General features: G+C 32.0%; 1 protein-coding gene across 1 annotated transcript in view; it reads left to right on the forward strand.

Annotated features, from left to right (window-relative positions):
• LOC145180968 (uncharacterized) overlaps positions 1 to 21,542 on the forward strand; it is a 32,429-nt gene extending 10,887 nt beyond the window's left edge. Inside the window, exons 5-14 of the mRNA XM_090100692.1 lie at positions 551 to 19,074; positions 19,200 to 19,449; positions 19,617 to 19,684; positions 19,820 to 19,952; positions 20,048 to 20,155; positions 20,286 to 20,354; positions 20,607 to 20,674; positions 20,844 to 20,912; positions 20,995 to 21,066; positions 21,344 to 21,542. Coding sequence (XP_089956818.1) covers positions 551 to 19,074; positions 19,200 to 19,449; positions 19,617 to 19,684; positions 19,820 to 19,952; positions 20,048 to 20,155; positions 20,286 to 20,354; positions 20,607 to 20,674; positions 20,844 to 20,912; positions 20,995 to 21,066; positions 21,344 to 21,417 — 19,435 coding nt within the window. The 3' untranslated portion in view covers positions 21,418 to 21,542. The remainder of the gene's footprint in view (positions 1 to 550; positions 19,075 to 19,199; positions 19,450 to 19,616; positions 19,685 to 19,819; positions 19,953 to 20,047; positions 20,156 to 20,285; positions 20,355 to 20,606; positions 20,675 to 20,843; positions 20,913 to 20,994; positions 21,067 to 21,343) is intronic.
• The last annotated feature ends 860 nt before the right edge of the window (positions 21,543 to 22,402 follow it).

Here is a 22,402-nt window from a genome sequence, read left to right on the forward strand (position 1 = left end):
CTGTTTGGCTAATGAGGGGTCAATTTAAACTTTTAACTTATAAATTTGCAATGTAACAAAACCATTAGTTTTTTAATTATGATATCATTTTGTTAATTCTAATTATCAGAAAGATAATTATCTATTTTACCTAGTAATTTGATTAGCATAAGTTTTAGTTTTTTCATCGGAATGTCATTAGTGGTCTTATTGTTCCTCAAAGGGATTTGCATTTTGTATGACAAGGATTTCTAAAAGTATTTACAAACTTCTTAATGCTGCATTAAAATTATAACATCACAAAATAATGTTTTGTACATTAATATAACAGGCATAAAAAGCGTAAAAAAAGGTAAATCAAGAGTATTAAAAAGTGTAATCACCAAAATTAATTTTTTTTTTTTTGCTGTAGTTGGTTTTTGCCTTGTAATATAAGACTATATGATTATTTTAGAGTTGATCCTTTTTTTATATTATAATTAACTTTGAATCAATAAGTAATTTTTTTTTATTGAATTTTAAAAAGTTCAATAAAAAAAAAAGAATTTTTTTTTTGTTTGAATACTTTTAGATATGAGTACCTACTAGTTGCAACCGATACTGCCCTCTCAATAGATGAACGCAGACAGAGCTGTGCTAAACTTATAATCATAATAACTAACATCAATGATAATAAACCAGTTATAACCTCAGTCTCAAACACTATTTATTTACCAAACTCAACACCGATAAACACATTTGTCTTCGTTTTCACTGCTTTTGATTTAGATTCATCTTCAAATATTATATTTCTTAAAGCTGATGTAACAAATAGTGCATGGAACTATTTTAGTCTAGATCCAAAAAGTGGTGTCGTTAGTACCAAAATTCTTTTTGATATAAATACTCTGACAGACTACAGCTTAACTGTTATAGCTAGAGATTCACCAGATTCCTTTTACCTGCAATCCGATCCTGTAACAATAACTATTAAGGTTATGAATGATAATAGCATTCTGTTGTTTACTAAGCTATTGTATGACTTCTCTATTGATGAAAATATGCCATCTGGAAGTGTTATTGGGTCTGTTTTTGCGTTTGATTCAAATACCATAGAATACTCCATCAGTGGTGAATATGATACTATAAAAAACTTTGAAATAAACAAAGTCACAGGTTACATTAATTTAAAAGTTCCTCTTGATTTTGAAACCCAGACATCATATAGGTTTAATGTAACAGCTCATGACACAACAAATCAAAAAAAAGATGCCATTTGTGTGGTTATTGTCAAAATCAATGATCAAAATGATGTGTGGCCTGTTATAGACAATGTAACCATAAGCAGAATTTCAGAAAATGCTGGACCTGGTCAAATTCTTGCAACCGTTCATGTTGTAGACATTGATACATCAACTTTGTCCGAAAATGGGCTGTCATATGTAATAGTCCCTAGTTCTTTTCCTGCAATAGTTTTAAAGCAATCTCAGCAAACAGAGGCTATCATTATTACAACCAGTGATTTTGATGCAGAAGATACAAATATTAATAACAATAAATTTAGCATATCAGTGATAGATGCTGCTGGTCATGTAGCGGCTAAACTGATTACTTTTTCAATTGTTGATCAGAATGATAATAACCCAGTTTTCTCAACTCCTGTTTACAATTTTACTGTTCCAGAAAATTCACCAGATAAAACTTTTATAGGCAGGGTTGCTGCTACAGACAAAGACTTATCTGAAATATACAGAACTATAAGATACTCACTTATCGATGAATCCAACAGTCTAAGTATCATAATTGATTCTGTGACAGGAGACATTGTAACAAATGGTTTATTAGATTATGAGAAAAAATCTCGCTATTATTTAACTGCTGTTGCAACTGATAGCATTGCTGTTGAAGCTACCCAGAGAAAAGCATGTGCAATTGTTGTTGTTAATGTTATTGATCTTAATGATAATCCACCTGTCTTTACTTCTGCCACATCTTTCAGTGTTTCAGAAAAGACTTCAGTTGGAACTGTTGTTTTTAAACTCTCAGCTATAGATGCTGATACCATCTCACAAATAACATTTAGATCTTCAATGATATCTCCTTTCAAAATAACTTCTCAAGGAGATATAGTTCTTGTAGCTGAGCTCGACTATGAGCAGAAAAAACAGTATCCTTTTGATGTTGTGGCGACTGATAATGTCTTTATTGCAACTCAGTCAGTCACAGCTTACATTTTAAATGAAAATGACAATGATCCTATTTTCTTACAAAACCTGTATCAAGTTTCTATCCTAGAAAATAGAGCTTCTATGGGCAATCCATTTTTAACTGTTACTGCTATTGATAATGATTTACCACCTTTCAATAATATAACATATGAGCTAATTGATGCGTATGGTATTGGATCTGGGTTTCAATTTTACTTGTTAGGCTCAAGTGGAAGCATTTCTTATTTTGGAACATTTGATCGAGAAGTCAAAGAAGTATATCAATTTCTAGTGAAGGCAATTAACAGTGGTGACAATTCTAGAAGTGCAATTACTTATGTTGAAGTTAGAATAGAAGATGAAAATGATAATGCTCCAATTGTGCAGCAACTCTTTTACAATTTAACCATATCTGAAAATACACTTGTCGGTCAAACAATTCTTCAAATTGATGCCACTGATCCAGACAAAGGTACGAACGGTGACATCATTTTTTCAATTGTTCCAGGAGTTGATCAAAATGGAAATTTCGGTATTAATCCAAAGGAAGGTGATATATTTGTTGAAAAGGCACTAAGTTATGCTGTATTAAATTTTTTTCAACTAACAATCAAAGTGAGTGATAGTGCAATACAACCTTTGTCTACTTTAGTAAATGTTTTCATTTATTTAACACAAGAGTTAAATAATTATCCAAGCACATTCCGAAGAACTCTTGTTAGTGAAAATACAATAATCAATACTATCTTAAATATTGAAAACATGATTGTATGGAATTTAAATTCAGTTCAGCTAAAATATGAAATTGTTTTTTATGACGATCAAGACAGTTCTGTATTCAGAATAAATTCTCAAAATGGTAATGTCATGTTAATTCAACCACTTGATTATGAGAGTAAAAGAGAGTATATCTTCATGAGACGTGCTACACTAAATGGTTTAATTTATGGAGTACAAACAGTAAATATAATAGTTATAGATGAAAATGATAATGATCCTATCTTTGACTTACCAAATAAAACTATTTTTGTTAGTGTAAATGAGAATTCACTAGTTGGAACCTGCTTAGCTCTAGTTAATGCATCTGATGCTGATGAAAGAAGCCGTGGGAAGTTAACTTTTTCAATTAATCCCCCTGTTTCTGGGTTTAACGTTTTAAGTGTAAAAGACATGGGTAAAATTGTTGTTGAAAAAAACTTAGATGCTGAAGTAAATACATTCTATGAACTTCATCTATTAGTGAATGATTCTGAAGGTAGATCGAGTTTGCTTTATAAAGTTGTGAACATTCTAGTTGTTGACGTAAATGATAATTCTCCTATTTTTGACCAGTCAACTTATATATTTAATAAGTTAGAGGGGCCTTATGAAAGTTCTTTCATTGGCAAGGTTTCTGCAACTGATAAAGATGTTACACCACTAAATAATAATATTGTATACAGCATTGCCAGCAATGATGCAAATAAGGTGTTTCAAATTGACAGCTCAGGAAATATATACCTGATAAGGGAACTTGATCGAGAAGCTACTCCCATATTTTATTTCATAGTCGAAGCTGCAAATGTTATTGAAAACCAAAAGACTGTTGGTTACTGCAATGTCACTGTGATAGTTGGTGATATAAATGACAATTCTCCTACATATAATGGAAATAGAATTTTCAGTTTTAATGAGGACACCCCTCTAGGATCAACTCTCTTTCAGATCAGAGGAGAAGATTTAGATTTTGGAGTAAATGCAGAATTAGAATATTTGCTTGAGTATATTGGTGCAGTAGGAGCCCCAACTACATTACTTGGATTAGTTGATGTTGATAAAGTCACAGGCCAAGTTACTTTAATTGACACTTTTGATTATGAAAAAGCAACACAGTACACAATGTCTGTAAATATTGCTGATAAAGGCTCTCCTCGAAATGTTTTGAATATCTTATTCAAAATAAACATCCTAGACGTAAATGATAATAGTCCTCAATTTACTGTGCGACCACAAACTCTGCTTAAATTTTCCATTCAAGAAAATGTACCTTACAACTATACATTTGGAAATGTTATGGCTACAGATATAGACAGTGGCTTGAACTCACAAATCAGATATAGCATAGTAAATATACTTAGTACTAGCAACTGTGCAATTGATCAAATCAGTGGCAGGCTGTACACAAACAGTTTATTTGACTATGAAGTTTTCTCACAATACTACTTCTTAGTTGTTGCTTCAGACAATGGCTATCCCCAACTCTCAGATACAATTCCAGTAGTACTATCGATCATAGATGTGAATGACAATATTCCTGTTTTCACTCAAGTAGAGTACAATATTACCGTATTGCAAGGCACTCCAGCTGGTCTATCAATTGGAAAAGTAAAGGCAATTGATTCTGATTCTGGATTATTTGGTCTAGTTAAATATTTTTTGAAGTCTGGAAATACTGAAATGTTTAAAATTGACCAACTTACTGGGGATATTTTAACTCTGCAACAAGTAACTCCAACAGTCAATTCAAGTAATACATATGAAATTTTTATCGAAGCACAAGACTCTGATCCTGTAAACCCCAGATCATCTCAAATTGTTAAAATGATTATTAATGTCCTGAGAATTACTACAGAAGTCAGCCAACCACAATTTGTTCTGCCATATTTAGAGTTATATCTTAGAGAAGATCAGTCACTTGGAGTGGTAGCTAACACAGTTGTACTTGGAGCATTAGTTAATTATTCAATTATTACAGATAGTTCTCAGGGACGACAGGGTATCTTCAAATTCTCAATTGATTCACTAGGAAATCTTTCATTGAATTCATACTTAGATTATGAAAAAGAACAAACCATTTCATACACTATTAAAGCCAAGCTAGATGGAAGCAATATTTATGGAACACAAAATGTTTTAGTTATGGTACAAGATGTTGATGACAATAAGCCTGTACTTGCAGAACCACATCATCAAGTTGTAAGAATAGCTAGTTTAGCAAATATTGGAATTATTGCATCAGTAAAAGCTACTGATATAGATTCAGTTAGTAAGGGCAAATTAATATATTCTTTGGTTAATAATTACAGTAACCAATTTTCCATCATCAGTGTAAATGATGTTGGTTTGGTAGTGCTAAATCAGGTTTTAGTAGGTGAGCACACATACTTGCTTGAAGTACGGGTTCAAGATCCTGCTGGCAACATAGCTGATGAAATTAATACCATCCAAGTTATTGTTACTCCTGAGCAAGGTCCAGGTCTTCGTTTCACACAAACATTATATAGCTTTATTATTCCAGAGGATTCTGAAATTGGGTATGATGTTGGATATGTTTCAGGAGTTGTTTCTGACACTGTTAAGTTGTTATTATCTAATGGCACAGGTGTTAATCCACTGGTTGATATTGAGTATTCTATGCTTGATGAATTTGGTGATGCAAAGGATATTTTTAGTGTCCAAAAAAATGGATCCATATTGTCAAACATATACTTCAACAGTACATTAAAACTACAATACTTATTTTCAGTAGAAGCAACTTTAAATGTACTAGGCTTAACAGCAATAAGTTGGGTGCATGTTGGTATTTCCTATAAAAATAGTAAACCTGTATTTATATCTCCAAACAATTATACAATAACTGAAGATTTTCCAACTGACACTGTAATTTTTAAAGTTATAGCTTTAGATGACAATTCTCTTATTACTTATTCTATAGAGCAATGTACAGGAGATTTAATAGTAAATATGAGTCCCCTAACAGGTGAAGTAGTTTACAAAGTTGGACTGGATTATGAAAAGGTGAAAACTCATACATGCCTAATAAGAGCTCAAGACCAAACAACATTATTTGCAAATCAAGTGGTAACCATCTATGTTGTAAATGTGAATGAATATAATCCAGTGTTTGAACCTAAGCTAGCGGGAAAAAATAGCTATACTTCAACTGTAAATGAAAATTCTGATCCTATTCAGGCCTTAGTAACTGTTCGAGCTACTGACAATGACCTTGACATATTTGGTGTAGTTCGCTACAGTGTTGTGAATGCTCTCACACCTATGCCATTTTCTGTGGATCCAGTATCTGGGTTGGTTTCTACAACTCAAACACTTGATTATGAGAGTGTAAAAAGTTATGAAGTATTAATAATGGCTTCAGATGGTGGATCACCTCCCCGAACTGATGTTATATCTGTTCTAGTCAATGTTATAGATATTAATGATAATTATCCTATATTTGATGCTCTGAATTACACAGCAACTATTTATTCGAATACTCCAGTTCCAACAGTAATATTACTGGTACGTGCCACTGATGCTGACATTGGAAATGAAAAAATTACATATGCTTTTGCTACTGGAAGCAGTCAGAAGTTTTCAATCAATCAAAAAACCGGTTTAATATCGCTAGTTAATGCTTTAGATAATAATCTTTTACAACGCTCTTTTGAGATTGTAGTAACAGCAACAGATTACCAGACTGGATATCCATCTAAAACAGTGGCAACTGTTGTTACAATCACTGTTATCGAGGGTATGAATGGGTTGATAACTTTTGTTGAACCTTATAAAGTTATTGATTTATTTGAAAATCACACTGTACATGAGGTTGTCTTCACTACTCAAATAACTCCATCAAGTTTGAATATATTATTTAGTATTATTCAAACAGAGGAAAACAATAATTTTCCATTTTTAATTGATTCAAAAGGTTCTTTATTCCTAAATCAATCATTAGACTATGAAGTTGAAAGAAAAATTGCATTTCTTATTAAAGCCATAGAACTCTCAGATGAATCTGTTTCTTTTCAGAGTATTATTGTAAATGTGTTAGACATAGATGATGAAATACCTGTGGTAGAAATGCCTTTTTCTCGTGTACTATATTTGAATTCGGATTATACAGTGGGGCAAGCTGTGTCTTTTATTAGAGTTTTTGATGCAGATTCTTCAGAATTTAAATATGATATTTTCCCAGATAATGTTCCCTTCAAATTTGCAGCCAATGGAAATATTGGAGTTCTCTATGTTTCCGAAATGCTATTTCCAAACAATTATACATTTAAAATAAAAGTCTCAGATAAAGACAGTACAGGTATCATAAAAAATGCAGCAGTTAATGATGTTTTTTACTCAGTTATTGTTCATTCACTTCCCGATGGCTTATTGAAATTTACCAAACCTATTTACACCTACATGTTTGATGAAAATAATGAAGTTCTTAAAAAGATTGGTACTGTTGACATTGATTCCACTAGTGCTGTTAAATTTAGTATAGTTGAAAAAAGTGTTGCAGATACTTTTTTAATTGATGTAAACACTGGCACCATTACAGTGCTAAAATCTTTAGATTACGAGTCTACCAAGCAGTATCTTTTTACAGTTTTGGCTAATGATGAATTTGGAAACAGGGCTACAGCAGTTGTGAGTGTAATTGTGATTGATGTAAATGATAATAAGCCTTCATTTAATGGTCCATTATCATACAATATTCTTGAAAACACTGAGTTAGGCTCTGTGTTGTTTAGTGTTTGGGCTACAGATGCTGACTCTGGAATAAACAGTCTCATAAGGTTTTCATTAGAAAATATCGTGCCACAGATTCAAGTCAATCGAGACTCTGGAGATGTTGTTTTAGTCGGACATTTTGATTATGAAAAAGTTAGTAAATATGAATTAAATATTTCAGCAAGTGACCAAGGAAATCCACAGCAGACTGCATTCCGCATCTATATATTAAATATTGCCAATATAAATGATCATAACCCAGTTTTTTCTTCTCCTGGAGATCTTTTGATATCATTGCCTGAAGATAGTAAGCCTAACAATGATGTTGTTAATGTCACTGCTTCAGATGCTGATGTTGGCATATATGGAGAAGTAACTTATTCATTATACAGCACAATGCCAAATCTACCATTCACAATATTGCAGTCAGGTATTATAAGACAAACTGCATCTCTTGATTTTGAAAAAGTTAAAAGTTACAATTTTTATGTTAAGGCTAGTGATGGTGGATCTCCACCTAGAATAGCTATAAAAGCTGTATCTGTAAATGTTCTTGACGTCAATGACAATTCTCCCTTCTTCACACAACCTTTTTATTCAGCAACAATATCTGAATTAACACCAATTGGAACTGCTTTTATTCAAGTATCAGCTTTAGATTTTGACTCAGGTTTTTTTGGTAGCATAAGTTATGCAATAGTTAGTGGAGGAGATGACAGTTTTGGTATCAATAATCAGAGTGGCAGTATTTTTGTGGCATCTAAATTGAATGCAAATCTGAAAGACCATTATGTCCTTTTTGTAAATGCTAGTGACAAAGGAGCTAATGCCAGCACAGCAAGCACAATAGTGTATGTAAATGTGACATCTAATACCCAACCACATTTTGCAACATTGGTACAGTTTATTTATCTTTATGAAAATGAGGTTCCTCATATTATAGGCAGTGCCATAGCTCTGAACACAAACAGAAGTTTTACATATTCCTTAGTGTACACAGACGCTGGCAATTTGTTTTCAATAGATCCGACTTCTGGAGATCTGTACCTGAATGGAATGTTAGATTATGAGAAAGAGAAGATGTATAGTTTTACAGTATCTGCAGCTAATAATTTCTTCAGTGGGTATCAACTTGTAAATATTATAGTTTTGGATATCAATGACAACAAACCCTCACTAACACCTTCAATACAATCAGTTAGAATCAGCGAGTCCACTTTAGTATCCCAACCTTTAGCCTTTTTAAGAGCTTTTGATGCTGACTCAGTTAGTCAAAATAACTTATCTATGTCTCTTTCAAGTCAGTTTAATGTATTTGGCTTAGACTTTGATGGTAGTTCCCTGGCGTATATATATGTTAAAAAAGAGCTGTATTTGTTAGCTCAATCGGAATGTGTTATTATTTTGACTATCAGTGATGGACTTTTTACAACAAATGCAACAGTTTTTATCAATATTACTCAAGATGAAATCATAACGAATGATTTGCAGTTTCAACATTTTGTTTACACGCTACAACTTTCTGAGTTGGAAGAGCTTCATCACACATTTGGTTCAGTACTTGCCACATTCCATCAAAATAATCAGTTACAAATTTCCTACACTATATTAGAAACAGGTTTACCTTTTGACATTAATGCCAGTTCTGGTGAGTTAAGCTTAAACTCTGCTTTAGACTATGAGCAAACAGATTTATATTACTTTTATGTTATGGCTGAAGCTAAAGACTCAAATAGATCTTATATTGCTTATACATCTGTTGTGGTTAATGTACTTGATGCTAATGACAATGCACCTATTTTTGAAAAAACAACATATCTTCTGGCTCTCTCAGAGAACTATCTTGTGGGTACTACAGTACTTCAGGTGCGTGCTACAGATAAAGATAGTGGAGAAGCTGGACGAGTTACCTATAGTTTAAGTGTGTCTGGTATGATTGAGGAAAATTACCCCTTCTATATTGATTCAAATACTGGCATAATCATGCTTTATAAAGCTCTAGATTATGAAACAAAAATATCATATAATGTTACTTTGTATGCTACAGACCATGGAGAGGTCCAACATGTAACTACTGCAAAGCTGCTAGTTATTGTAACAGATTCAAATGACAACCCCCCTGTGTTTCAGAAACCTTTTCAAATATTAATTGTTTCAGAAGAAATTGAAAATGTTGAGTTAGGATGTATACCTGCTTCAGATTATGATGCTTCTTCTTTAAATAACAAAGTAACCTACAAACTTCTATCTGCTGGATCTGATTATAATAATGCTTTTAGTGTGAATGTATCTGGGTGCATCAATTTGTCTAAGAAACTTGATCGTGAGATTCAAGATAAGTATCACTTTATTTTAACAGCAACTGATAATGGCATCCCTAGTCTTTCAGGTTTTACTGAAATAGAAGTTTTTGTTCTTGATGTGAATGATCATATTCCCAAGTTTGCTCATTCTATTTACAACTTGCAAGTATCAGAGCTAGTTCCAAATGGAACTTTACTAATATCTATTCAAGCAACAGATGATGATTTTGGTGTTAACAGTAACATTAGTTACTCTATTGTTAGTGGAAATATTGATTCTGCATTTTTGTTGTTGTCAAATGGTGATGTCATAACACAAAAAAGCATAGAGAAAAGTAATGTGTCATTTTATCAACTTCAAATTAAAGCCGAAGATCATGGCATTCCTTCCTTATCATCTGTTGTAACAATCAACATTGAAGTTATTGGTTTTAATGTAATCATGCCGTTGTTTGATAAAACTTACTATGAAGTCAGTGTGAATGAAAGTTTTATTGGCAAAATATTTCAAATAAATGCTTCATTTATCGATCCTACAGTTAACCTTAATTTGAGGTATGCAGTTGTAGAAACATCGGTGCTGGGAAAGGGCAAGTTATCAATAGATAATAATGGTTCAATCACCATTGAGGAACCTTTTGATTACGAATTTGCACCCACATACATCTTTATAGTGAAAGCATTCCCAGATGGTAATCCTGAAATTTTTTCTACTGCCATATTTCGTTTAGTTTTGAAAAATCTCAATGACAACATACCAGTTTTTACAAGAACATTGTTTGAAATATCTGTTGCTCGACAATCTAAAATTGGTACAACTATTGCTACAGTACATGCAGATGACGCTGATGATGATACTTACAGCTCAATAACATATAGCTTTCAGCCCAATCAAATAGTTAATAGTTTATTTGGAGTCAATTTAAATTTAGGGGAAGTAATATTGTTGCGTGAAATCCAATTTGACGACATTAAGAATTATGTTTTAAGGATTTATGCATTTGATTCATCTGGAGTAGCTTCAGCTGAGCCAGCAATTTTAAATGTCAAAATTTACCCAGACAATATGTTTAAACCAACTTTTACCGACTCTCCATTGTATTTCATCGTTAGTGAAAGTGCTGGTAAATCCACTGTTGTTGGTAGTGTAATTGCCACTGATGGTGATGCTGATTTACCATCATCTGCTATACTTGAAAGACCTGAAGCAGCAAATTTTGGCAGTTTATTTTATTCTATTTTATCTTCATCAGGAAGTATTCCCTTTTCAATTAGTAGTTCAGGAGTAATTTCAGTTACTAATTCTCTTGATAGAGAAACAAAATCAGTTTATGATTTGTATATTCAAGCAATTGATGGAGGCAATCCTGGGTTTAGCTCTGTAAAATTGGTAACTGTTCTTGTCAGTGATGCAAATGAAAAACCAGTGTTTGTTAAACAAGATTACAGTATTGAAGTTATGGAATCAATTCCTATTGGATTCTCAATACTTGCTGTGACAGCTAAAGATTTGGATATAGGATTGAATGGAGTAGTGGATTACAGCATAGTTTCAGGCAATGAGGGTGCTAAGTTCAAAATTAATTCAGTCACTGGTGTAATTTCATTAATAGATTACCTAGATTTTGATGTTAAACAAAACTATGTACTTGAAGTTCAAGCAGTTGATCAAGGTAACCCCCCATTAGCATCTTCAGTAAATGCCTCTGTTAAAATAACAGTACTTAAAGATTTAGGAAAGGAAATCCCTTTGTTTTTTGTTTCATACTATGAGTTTTATGTTGAAGAGAATACTGAGAAAGAACTTGGTTCTATAAGTGCCGCTGCTTCAAAACCTATATCCTACAGAATACTTAATGAGAGTGATTACAATTTGTTTAGTATTGACCAGGAAGGTTCGCTTATTATCCTTAATTCAGATTATGAAACTCAACGTGAGTTAAACATATATGTAGAAGCCTACTTCATCTTGAACCCTAGCATCAGCTCAATAGTTAATGTTCATGTTTTAGTTGAGGATTTAAATGACAATGCTCCTAGCTTTGTTCAGCCACAATTTAATGTAACAGTGAGTGAGTATGCTAATGTTGGAGATATTATTGCTGTTTTCAATTCCTTTGATGCTGATTCCACAACAAATGCAGATGTTAGTTTTGGAATATCACCATCTGATGTTTTTATCATAAATACCCTAAATAATAATACTGGTGTTATCAAACTGAATGCCAAACTTGATTTTGAATTGAGAAGTAAATATCTTTTGACTGTAAGCTTAGCTGACATGGGATTTCCACAGCTGTTTGCACCTGATGTTGGTTTCACTGTGTTTGTTAAAGATGAAAATGACAATGATCCATACCCAGTATCAGAAGTAAAAAGTATTGATGTCAACCAAAACACTTCACTTGGAACAATATTATATGTTTTGAAATTTAAAGATAATGATTCTGGGCTGAACGGAGAAATTTTTTTTGAATTAGTTAGTGTATTTGGTGGAAATGAAAACCCTTTTATTTTAAGTACAAATGGTTTTATTGAACTTTATAGGAATCTTGAAGCAGTTGATAAGTACACATTATTCATAACTGTAAAAGATGGAGGCAAACATTTTCGCCAAACGCCTTTCACTTTTACAATTAATATTATACCACCTGTTGTATTTAGTCCGTACTTTGATCCCATTCTTTATAATGTAAATGTAAAAGAAAATGTTCTGGTAGGTACTGCCATTGAAAAACTTATAGTTGTTGACAAAAATGTGTTTGATAATACAGTGAGCTTTAGAATACTGTCAGGAAATAATGGATCTGTGTTTGAGGTCAATAGTCTTGGTGAAATAGTTGTAAACCAAGCTTTAGATGCTGAAAAAAAAAATCAATACTTGCTTTATGTTAGCGTGGCAAACAAATATGGCAAACAATCGGAATTAAATGCAATTGTAAATATCTCTGTGATAGATGTGAATGATAATGCTCCAATATTCTTAAAGAATGTTTTTTTTAAGGATGTTCAAGAGAATATGTTGGTAAATGAAGTTATTGATACATATTTTGCATATGATCTAGATAGCGGCTTAAATGGTTTAGTAAGATATAAACTTGTTGATGCAACAAACACATTTAAGATGTATTCAAATGGTACTTTACTTTTGAATAAGACCCTAGATTGGCATGTTAAAAATAATTATTCATTAATGATTGTTGCATTTGATGCTGGTTTTCCCCCAAAATATGCCACAGCCTATGTTTTTATCCATGTAATTGATGTGAATTCTCCACCTTCATTTGATGTGACTTATTACACTAAGAGCATATTGGACACTATTGAAGTTGGATCTACTCTCATGCAAGTAGAAGTCACAGATAATGACCAAGATGAAAATGGACACATCTTACTTACTGTATCTAAAGATGTAGAATCCATGTTTGGTTTTGAAGGGAGATTTTTAGTTTTGAAAAATGTTTTGAGTTCTACCTTAATTCCTAAATATGAATTTACAATAACAGCCAGAGATAATGGTAGTCCTCCATTACAAGCGAACCCTTCGGCCAACGTAAACTTGACTATCTACGGAATATCATCTCTTCAACCTCACTTTTTACTTAGTGAATACAAAATTTTGGATTTAATGGAAAACGTTTTTTATAATTTGACACCAATTTTAAATGTTACTGCGCTCATTAATGGAAGTACTGCTATTTATGTTCTAGATGGTAGTGATGATTCTCAGTATTTTACTATCACCAATGAAGGAAGCATCCTCAGTAAAGTTGTTTTTGATTATGAAAATAAATCTTCTTATGTTTTTGGAGTAATTGCTAAAAACAGTGCCAATCTCAGTTATTGGGATAGAGCTGTTGTCAAACTATATATCAAAGATTCAAATGATAATGCTCCAGTATTATTACCCTCAACATATGTTTTCAATATTAATGATAAAGTTCCTGTTGGTACAGTAGTAGGCATTATAACAGCAACTGATAAAGATAGTGGTACTAATGCACAGTTAACGTATTCCCTTCATAACCTCACAAATGACAACTTTATACTAATTGAAAATAATCTTGTCGTTAATGCAGTCTTAGACTACAAAGTACAATCTGATTATGATTTTTTTATCTATGCTACTGATAATGGAGTCCCTCAACTGAAATCAGAGCTAGGGCATGTAATGGTTCATGTCATCTCAACAAATCTAGGGTTATCACCAACATTTACTCAAAAATTGTATGTAGTAAGTATTCTTGACAACATTACATCTGCAGATACTGTACTAAATGTCAAAGCAGTACAAATTGATCAAAGTAACAATGACACAATAACATATTTGCTAGATTCCTCCAGTGATTCATTCCACTTTACAATTAATAGTATAACAGGTGACATTAAGTTAAAACCAGGTTTTAGATTTTCTTATCTTACAAGAAAGAAGTATGCTTTTTATGCAATAGCTACAGAGATGTTTGGCTATTCAGATATGGCATTTGTTGTCATTAATGTAGTAGATTCTTCTGGTATTGATCATACTAGACCTATATTTTTGCAAGAGGAATACATTACAGCAATATCAGAGAGTTTACCCATTGGAAACACTGTTGTAACAGTTCAAGCAGTTGACAGTGACAGCCTTATGTTAAGATACTCAATTTTGTCTGGAAATGAATTGAATTTATTTTACATAACCACTAGTGGTGCAATAGTTGTAAAGGACTATCTGGGTATTGACACAAACGGTATTGATTCCTACTTGCTTGAGATTTCAGCTCAAGATGAGTTTAATAAAGTACCAGTTAGAAATGCAATAGTCAAAATAAATATAATATCAACCAATCAGACTGTCAATCACTTATTGTTTGAGTTTTCTAGTTATTCATTTTCTATTCCTGAAAATGCACAACCACAAAAAATTGGTACACTTATGGCAAAAATATCAAGTGGTAAACAAGAGGACATTAAGTACAAAGTCTTAAGTATAAATTCGCTTTTTGAAATGAATGGAACTGATCTTTGGTCAAAACAACAATTTGATAGGGAACAGAAAGACAAATATGTTTTCCAAGTATTAGCTTACTCGAATACCAGTAATTCCGATAAAGCTCTTATTATTGTTGATATATCTGATGAAAATGATCACTCTCCAGTGTTTAATGACAATCAACTAAGTATAATCTTAACAGAATTTACTGAGGTGGATTCAATTGTAGCAACTGTGGTAGCAACAGATGAAGATATCGGTGATAACAAAGAGGTGGTTTATGATCTTTCATTAAATGATCTATTCAATATTGACAAGTATGGGCAAATTTCCCTTATTCAACCTTTGACTCAATACACTCCTCAGTTCATTTACCTGACAGCAACAGCAAGTAATCCAGGTTCTAATAAACTAAGCTTTATGCAAATCAATATTACTGTGGTTAGGGAGGAAAGTCCTCAGTTTAGCAATACCTCTTATTCTATATTTTTATATGAAACCAATGATCCTATGCCAAATATTTTAACATTAACAGCTAAATCAAGCAAAAACGTCAACTATGTTATGACAATGGATAGCAAATATACTCCATTTGTCATAGACCCAAATACAGGAGTATTGAGCACTAATGGGTCTATAGATTATGAAAAAAACAAGTATTTTGACATATGTGTTGAAGCATATCAGACTGATCATCCAGTAATTGAGTCTACAGTTAAAATTCATATAAATGTGCTAGATGTCAATGACAATGTACCTACTACAGAGAAATTTAATTATTCAATTAGCGTTTCTGAAGCTGCATTATTAAATTCGCAAATTGTTACAATATTTGCTCATGATTTAGACAGTGGTAAAAACGGAGAGTTAGTTTATGAAATAATGGATGGCAATATCAACAGAACTTTTTCAATAAATGACCAAGGTGTTGTTGTATTAGAAAAGTTGTTGGATTTTGCAAGCATTCCCACATATTTACTCAGAGTTATGGTATACGATAAAGGAGTCCCAAGGTTAAATATAACACAGCCTGTCAATGTTCAAGTTAATGTTCAAAGATTTGATTATAATTCATTGTTATTAATATCAGGTCCCCTAGTTGTAACAGTCAATGAAAGTGCTAACAAACAGTATATCACAAATGTGTCTGTAGTGGATTCAAATGGTGATTCTATTGCATACAACCTGATTGACTACGGTGATGTTTTTACTATTGATGATCAAGGAAAAATATGGAGTGTAGCTGGCCTCAACTACACCAAACAATCTGAGTACATCATCTTGGTGATGGCCACTGCTAATAAAAGAGCTGGGTATAAGCAAATCACAATTAATGTTAATGATGTTAATGAAAACCCATACATTGTTGAAATCTTAACTTTCCCTGTTTATGAAAATGCTTCAGTGAACACTTTAGTAGCTCAAGTTATTGCTCAAGATCCAGACTCACCGTCAGATCAAAATGGCAAAGTTAGATATTCTATAATATCAGGAAATGATGATCAAGTTTTTAACTTTAACATTTATGGAGGAATTTTTACACAAAAGTTGTTGGACTTTGAACAGGTGACTTCATACCAGCTTAGCATTGTTGTTTCTGATAATGGAACACCAAGCTTGAGTTCAGAAATTAGAAATCTTACAATTGAAATTTTAAATGTGGATGATAACAGTACAATCTTCTTGAATTCAAGTTACTCTTTTACTTTTAAGGAGAATTCAAATGAATCAATGCCCATTTTAGCTACAGACTCTGATAATAAGGGGTCAATAACTTATTCTATTGAACCAACTAATGCACAATCATGGTTTTCATTTGGGCCTGATAATAAAATCTATCCACGTCAGGTTTTAGATTATGAAACATGGCATGAGTTCAGTTTCGTTGTTGTAGCAGTGGATTTAAGCAATCACAAAACAATAGCTCTAGTTGATGTTAAATTGATAGATGTTAATGATAACCCTCCAGTATTTTTCCCTACTAACTACATGGTCAGAATCCCCATTAATACAACTTCTGGAACTACTATTCTCAGTGTTAATGCAACAGATGCTGATTCAAATGAAAATGCAAGATTGAGTTTCCAACTTATTGATGACACTAAAACATTTTCAATTGATGAAAATTCTGGTACCATCATGTCTAATAAATCACTTGTTAATACCAAAGAGGTGTACACTTTGTATGTAAATGTTTCAGACAATGGAGTTGAACCATTAAGTGCTCAAGAAACAGCTGTTGTTGTTGTTTATATTCAGTTTTTCACTGTAAAGTTTGATCAACAAGTCTATAGGTATGAAATAAAAGAAAATAGTGATAGTATGACACTAGCAACAGTACATGCTTCATCAGCTATTGGAGTTTTTTATTCTCTTGATGGTTCTAATGATTACTTTACTATTGATCAGAATGGAGCTATTTCAGTTATAAAAAGTTTTGACTATGAAAAAGATAAAGAGTTTGTATTTATGATTAATGCAGCTACTAATTATAGCACTGATACTGCAATTGTTGTTGTTGCAGTGCTTGATGTTAATGACAACCCGCCTGTCTTCTTAACAAAAAGTATAAATGTATATTTACAGTCTCCTCTTCAAGCTGGTTTTGTTATCACAACAGTTAAGGCTGAGGATCTGGATGCAAACTCAGTCATAGAATATTCCATAAAAAATCCAAATGAAAGTATATTTGTAATTGATCATCTAACAGGTATAGTTTCTCTAACTCAGAACATTACATCTAGTGTTACATATCAATTGGAAATATCTGCAAATGACTCAGTTTTTGTGGCAAGCGTTGTTGTTACAGTCACTGTTTTTGGTGTTTCAAATAATAGTAATTGCTTTTTGTTTGAAAATTCTTCTTACACATTGACTGTTTCTGAAGGAGAAAAGTTTCAATATAAAATCAATATAAAAGCTGTTTTTGAAAATGCCACCTATTCCCTTATCCCAGTTCAAAATGTATTCTCAATTGATTCTTTTGGGTTGATAACTAACATTTTAGAGATTGATTATGAAACTCAAAAAAGTTATGCTTTTTTAGTGAAGGTTATTGACTCTTCAGGTATGGAAAGCTACTTGCCTGTGGAGATTTCTGTAACAGATGTAAATGATAATGCTCCTGTATTTTTATCTTCTGATTATAATAAGACTTATTTAAATAAGGTTTCAGTTGGTACTTCTGTACTGCAAGTGCATGCCACTGATGCTGACTCTGGTGACAATGGAATGGTTGTTTACAGTTTAAATGATACCAGTCTACCATTTTCAATAAGTGAATCAACAGGTGTAGTAACAGCCAAAGCTCTGTTAAACAGTTCCTATATTTTTACCATAGTTGCTAGAGACAAAGGTAAGCCACAAAAAGAAACACAATTAGTTGTTCAAGTAGCTCTAAATCTTGCTCCAACCTGCCAATCACAACCATTAGTTAATATAGATGAAACAAATAGCATAGGCATTTTTGTTGCAAAGATACTTGCAACTAGTGATGACCCTAAAGGATCTCTTTATTACTATATTCTAAACAAAGAAGTTGATGTATTTGACATTAATGTAACCACAGGTGTAATCACTAACAAAGTATTGCTTGATTATGAATCTATTAGGAAATACACTTTACTAGTTGAAGTTCGAAGTTCTCTTGAACCTGATTACCGTACTTGTGCTACAACCATAGAAATAAATGTTGTCAACCTGCCAGATACTCCCCCTGTGTTTGATGATAACACAATTGAGATTTCTCTTTCTTTCCTTTGGCCAGCTAATGCTGAAATATTAAAGATTACTGCTACTAACCCTGAAAATATCGGATCTATATATTATTCTTTGATAGATAATACAACTTTTAGTATTGATAAAGAAACTGGTTCTTTATCATTAAATAAAATGTTAACCGACCCTGGTACCTTTAATGTCATAGTTGTTGCAGAAATCCAAGCTTCATTAAGTTTAAAGGCAAATAAATCGGTTCAAATCAATTTTATTGCTTCTGGTTTGGCCCCACTTAATGTCATAGCTCAAGATGCACCATCTCCAGATTCCATCAATGCTTTCTTTGATTTAAATAATTTTTTTCCCAATCAAACATGGAAAAAATATAAAACAATAAAAATTTATGTGCAAAGGTTTAAACCTGGAATCTGTGAGTTTTTTTTTTAAACTTCAGAGATTTAACTTTTTTGCGGAATGAAATCTTTTTTTTTTAAATATCTTTCTAAACTTACTTAAACATTTGTTTAAATTACTAAATTGTTCATCTTCTTATAGCTGAAAGAGTTGCCCCATTGCCTCCTGTTTCATGGTTTATATCAAGCATATCATTGGATGGTACCGATGACTATTACAAAAGGTACCTAGCAGTTGTTGTCAACCAAAATAACGCCAGAAAGCGTCGTGAGGTCTCTGTTAGTCCAAATGGCCAATTTAGTGTAGTAATAGGATCAAATGCAAGTTGTAGCTCACAAAGCGATCCAGAGTCATCATGCAATGGAAAACTTCAGCCTGGCCAAAAATACAGGTAAAAAATACAGGTGTAAAGAAAGATAAAACTATAAGATGCTTAAATATGTTCATTAGTTTTCAGCATTTGTGTTCCTTAAATGGAGTTGAGAATAAGGAGTCTTAATCACTCTTTTAAAAAATATTATTTTAAAAATGAATTTATATGTAAATTTTAAAAAATAGGTTTCAGTTGGTTGGCAATGGAAATGGAGTAAGCGCAGTGGCACCATTTTCAAATGTTCTTTACACTGGTAATTCACTATTATTGTTTTCGTTGAGTTTTTTTTTTTCTAATAGATGCTTTTAATTTCTGTTTAATATTGTTTCAATTTTTTTTTGTTTTTTAATATTGTGTCAATTTTTTTTTGTTTTTTTTTTCATTAAAGGAAGCTTGTCATCTGCTTTACCATTCTATTTGTCGGGAACAAGTTTGTATTATGTTATTGGATTGGTTGTTTTGGGATCAATCATAGTCTTGCTTGTAATTTTATTAGCGTTTGCTGCGCTTTTGTACGCAAGGTAAGGTTTTACTCATGTAAAAGACAGCAATTAAACAGCAACTTTTTTAAGTTTTTCGTATAAAAATACTTTTCCGATTGTTTCAATTGATTTAGTCATCAAGTCCCTGGTTATGAAAACACTTGTTTTTATAAAGAAAATGCAGATATTGTATGGCCCATCAACAGGTACAAGAGTGCAGAAACCTACATACCTAGAGCTACGTAAGTTTCATCCGTCTTGTTAACATTTAAAATGACACTCAAATGATAGATTTTGAATTTTTTTAGTCAAGTAAATATTGCTCTTCATTAACTGTTTTCATGATTATTTTTTTTTTATTTTTTTATTTAGGAGAGTTGAAAATCCTGTATACAGTGCTCAACAACCAAGCTCATTTTTAAACCAGCCCGACAAACCTAAGTAAATTTTGACTTTTATTGACGTTTTTTCGATACAATTTGCACTGTTTCCAGCCTCTCAGCTTACGTTTCGACGCAATTTACACTTTCTTTCCAACCTCTCTAATTTTTGGCTCAACGATTATTAAAAAAATCATAGTTTGAAGTTTAACAAAAAATACTTACAAGATTTTTTAAGATTGAAAAACTTTTAGCTGAGTGTCAACAAAATTAAATTAATTTTCAAAATTTTTTTTTTTTTTTTTTATCAAAGTGATGATGAAGTTGATCCGGCACCAAGAATACACTACGCACCAGACCATGAAAATCCCCCTCAAACAGGTAAGTTGCAATACATTTTTAAAAAGTCTCCTGGTATTTTTTTTTCTCTACAATCCGTTTGATGAAGTTTTGGAAATCGTAGTTTTGGAAATGCTTTATTTTATAAAATTAAAACTATAATTTTTGAATTACTTTTTCCCACATCTTTATTTCGTCTTTTACTTACTAGAAACACAAGAAATACAGATGTCCTTGGCTCGACCAAACGATAGACAAAGTGTTTATTTGTCGTCTCAAGGTAAATTTTTTTTTTGATAGAAAATTGAAAACAAGTTTAATTTGAGCTAAGTGAAATTTGATTCGTTTTTTTTTTAAAACAGAAAATGAAAAAGATGAAATCCCAACAGCGCCCCCACTGCCGGTCTCATCGAACATGCGTGCTGCTTTATACAGTAAGTAAAAATCAAATTCCCAACTCAGATCTTCAGAATCTTGTGTAAAACAGTTTAATAAAAATTAAACTTTGACCTCTAAAAATTGTACCTGATAAAAACTTTTTAATGTTTAAAAAATGTTTAAAATGCGGTTTACCAAAATATTGTTAACAAAGTTCCTTTTAAATGTTCGATAAATTTTTCCAACGAAGAAGCTCCCTTGATAGTTTTTTAAATAAATTATGTGTTGTATAATCCTGTTAAAACATTCTCAACTTACAAACATGCGATTTAGATGACACTACCCGATCAACAGGACAACCGAGACTGGCGCGAACAAGTTCCGGAAGAGTCATCTTGCAGCAGTAATAAGACATTTCGATAAGATTTTCGTTTATTATATCTTCAATTGTAACGTTCCTCAAAATACATCTTGTAATTTTATGTTTTAATCATTGTAATTACTTTTTTATGAATATGCTCTTTTAAATTTATGATTAGTTTTTTTTTTTTTTTAATACCATTTTTAGAAAATGTGTGCGGGTTTTTTTAAAACATTCCTAAAACATTGGTTTCGAAAGACTAAACTCGTTTGTTTGTTGTTTTTTTTTTTTTTTTTTACGAAAAACGTTTTTCAAAATTTTTTTTACATCTTTTTATAATCAAGAAACTTGAAATTTAAAAACACTTGGTACGCTACAGACAGATGAAAATCTCTATTATAGAACATATTGCAGCTGAGGCTGCTGCGTTTTGCACAGTTCTCTGCCTCCTTGTTTAATCAAAAATGGCATGGTAATTAAGTGTTTGCAAATGTTCAACTCTTTCAAATTCTTGTTTACAAAAACAAGGCTCTCAAAATTTTGAATCAAGATCAGATGTTTTATTCGGCATGGTGCTTGTTAGTGCCCAAGACTTGCTGATGAGAATATCATGCTCAAAACCACACAAGTCAAAGTCATAATCTTCTGTTTTACTATCATTGTAAGGTTCATGCAACAACTGGAGTTAAGAAGAATTTTGATTTTAAAATTCTATGGTGTGGGATGCTCATCTTTCATTAAATTTAAGTGTTGATCAAGTATGTTCGCATTTTTCAGCAATGCTCCCCTCTAGTAAAACATGATTTTTGCATGCATAAGCATTGAAGCTTCTTGAGTGAGGGAAGCACAATGATAAAGTTTTTATTCAAAAAGGTATTCAGTAGTTTACTCAATGTTGATTCAGCTTCTGAGCTGAATGCATTTTTTGTAAATTCTTTATGAAGAAAGTATTCATTTAGAGGAGCATTGAAATAAGAACGTGTATAAAAAATTCAAAGAAAAATTACTTAGCTTTTCACTGACATCCTTTA

The sequence above is a fragment of the Hydra viridissima genome, unplaced genomic scaffold (assembly GCF_058129835.1).
Source record: "Hydra viridissima isolate aposymbiotic clone 2 unplaced genomic scaffold, HvirCarnegie_v1 scaffold_10, whole genome shotgun sequence".
NCBI lineage: Eukaryota > Metazoa > Cnidaria > Hydrozoa > Anthoathecata > Hydridae > Hydra > Hydra viridissima.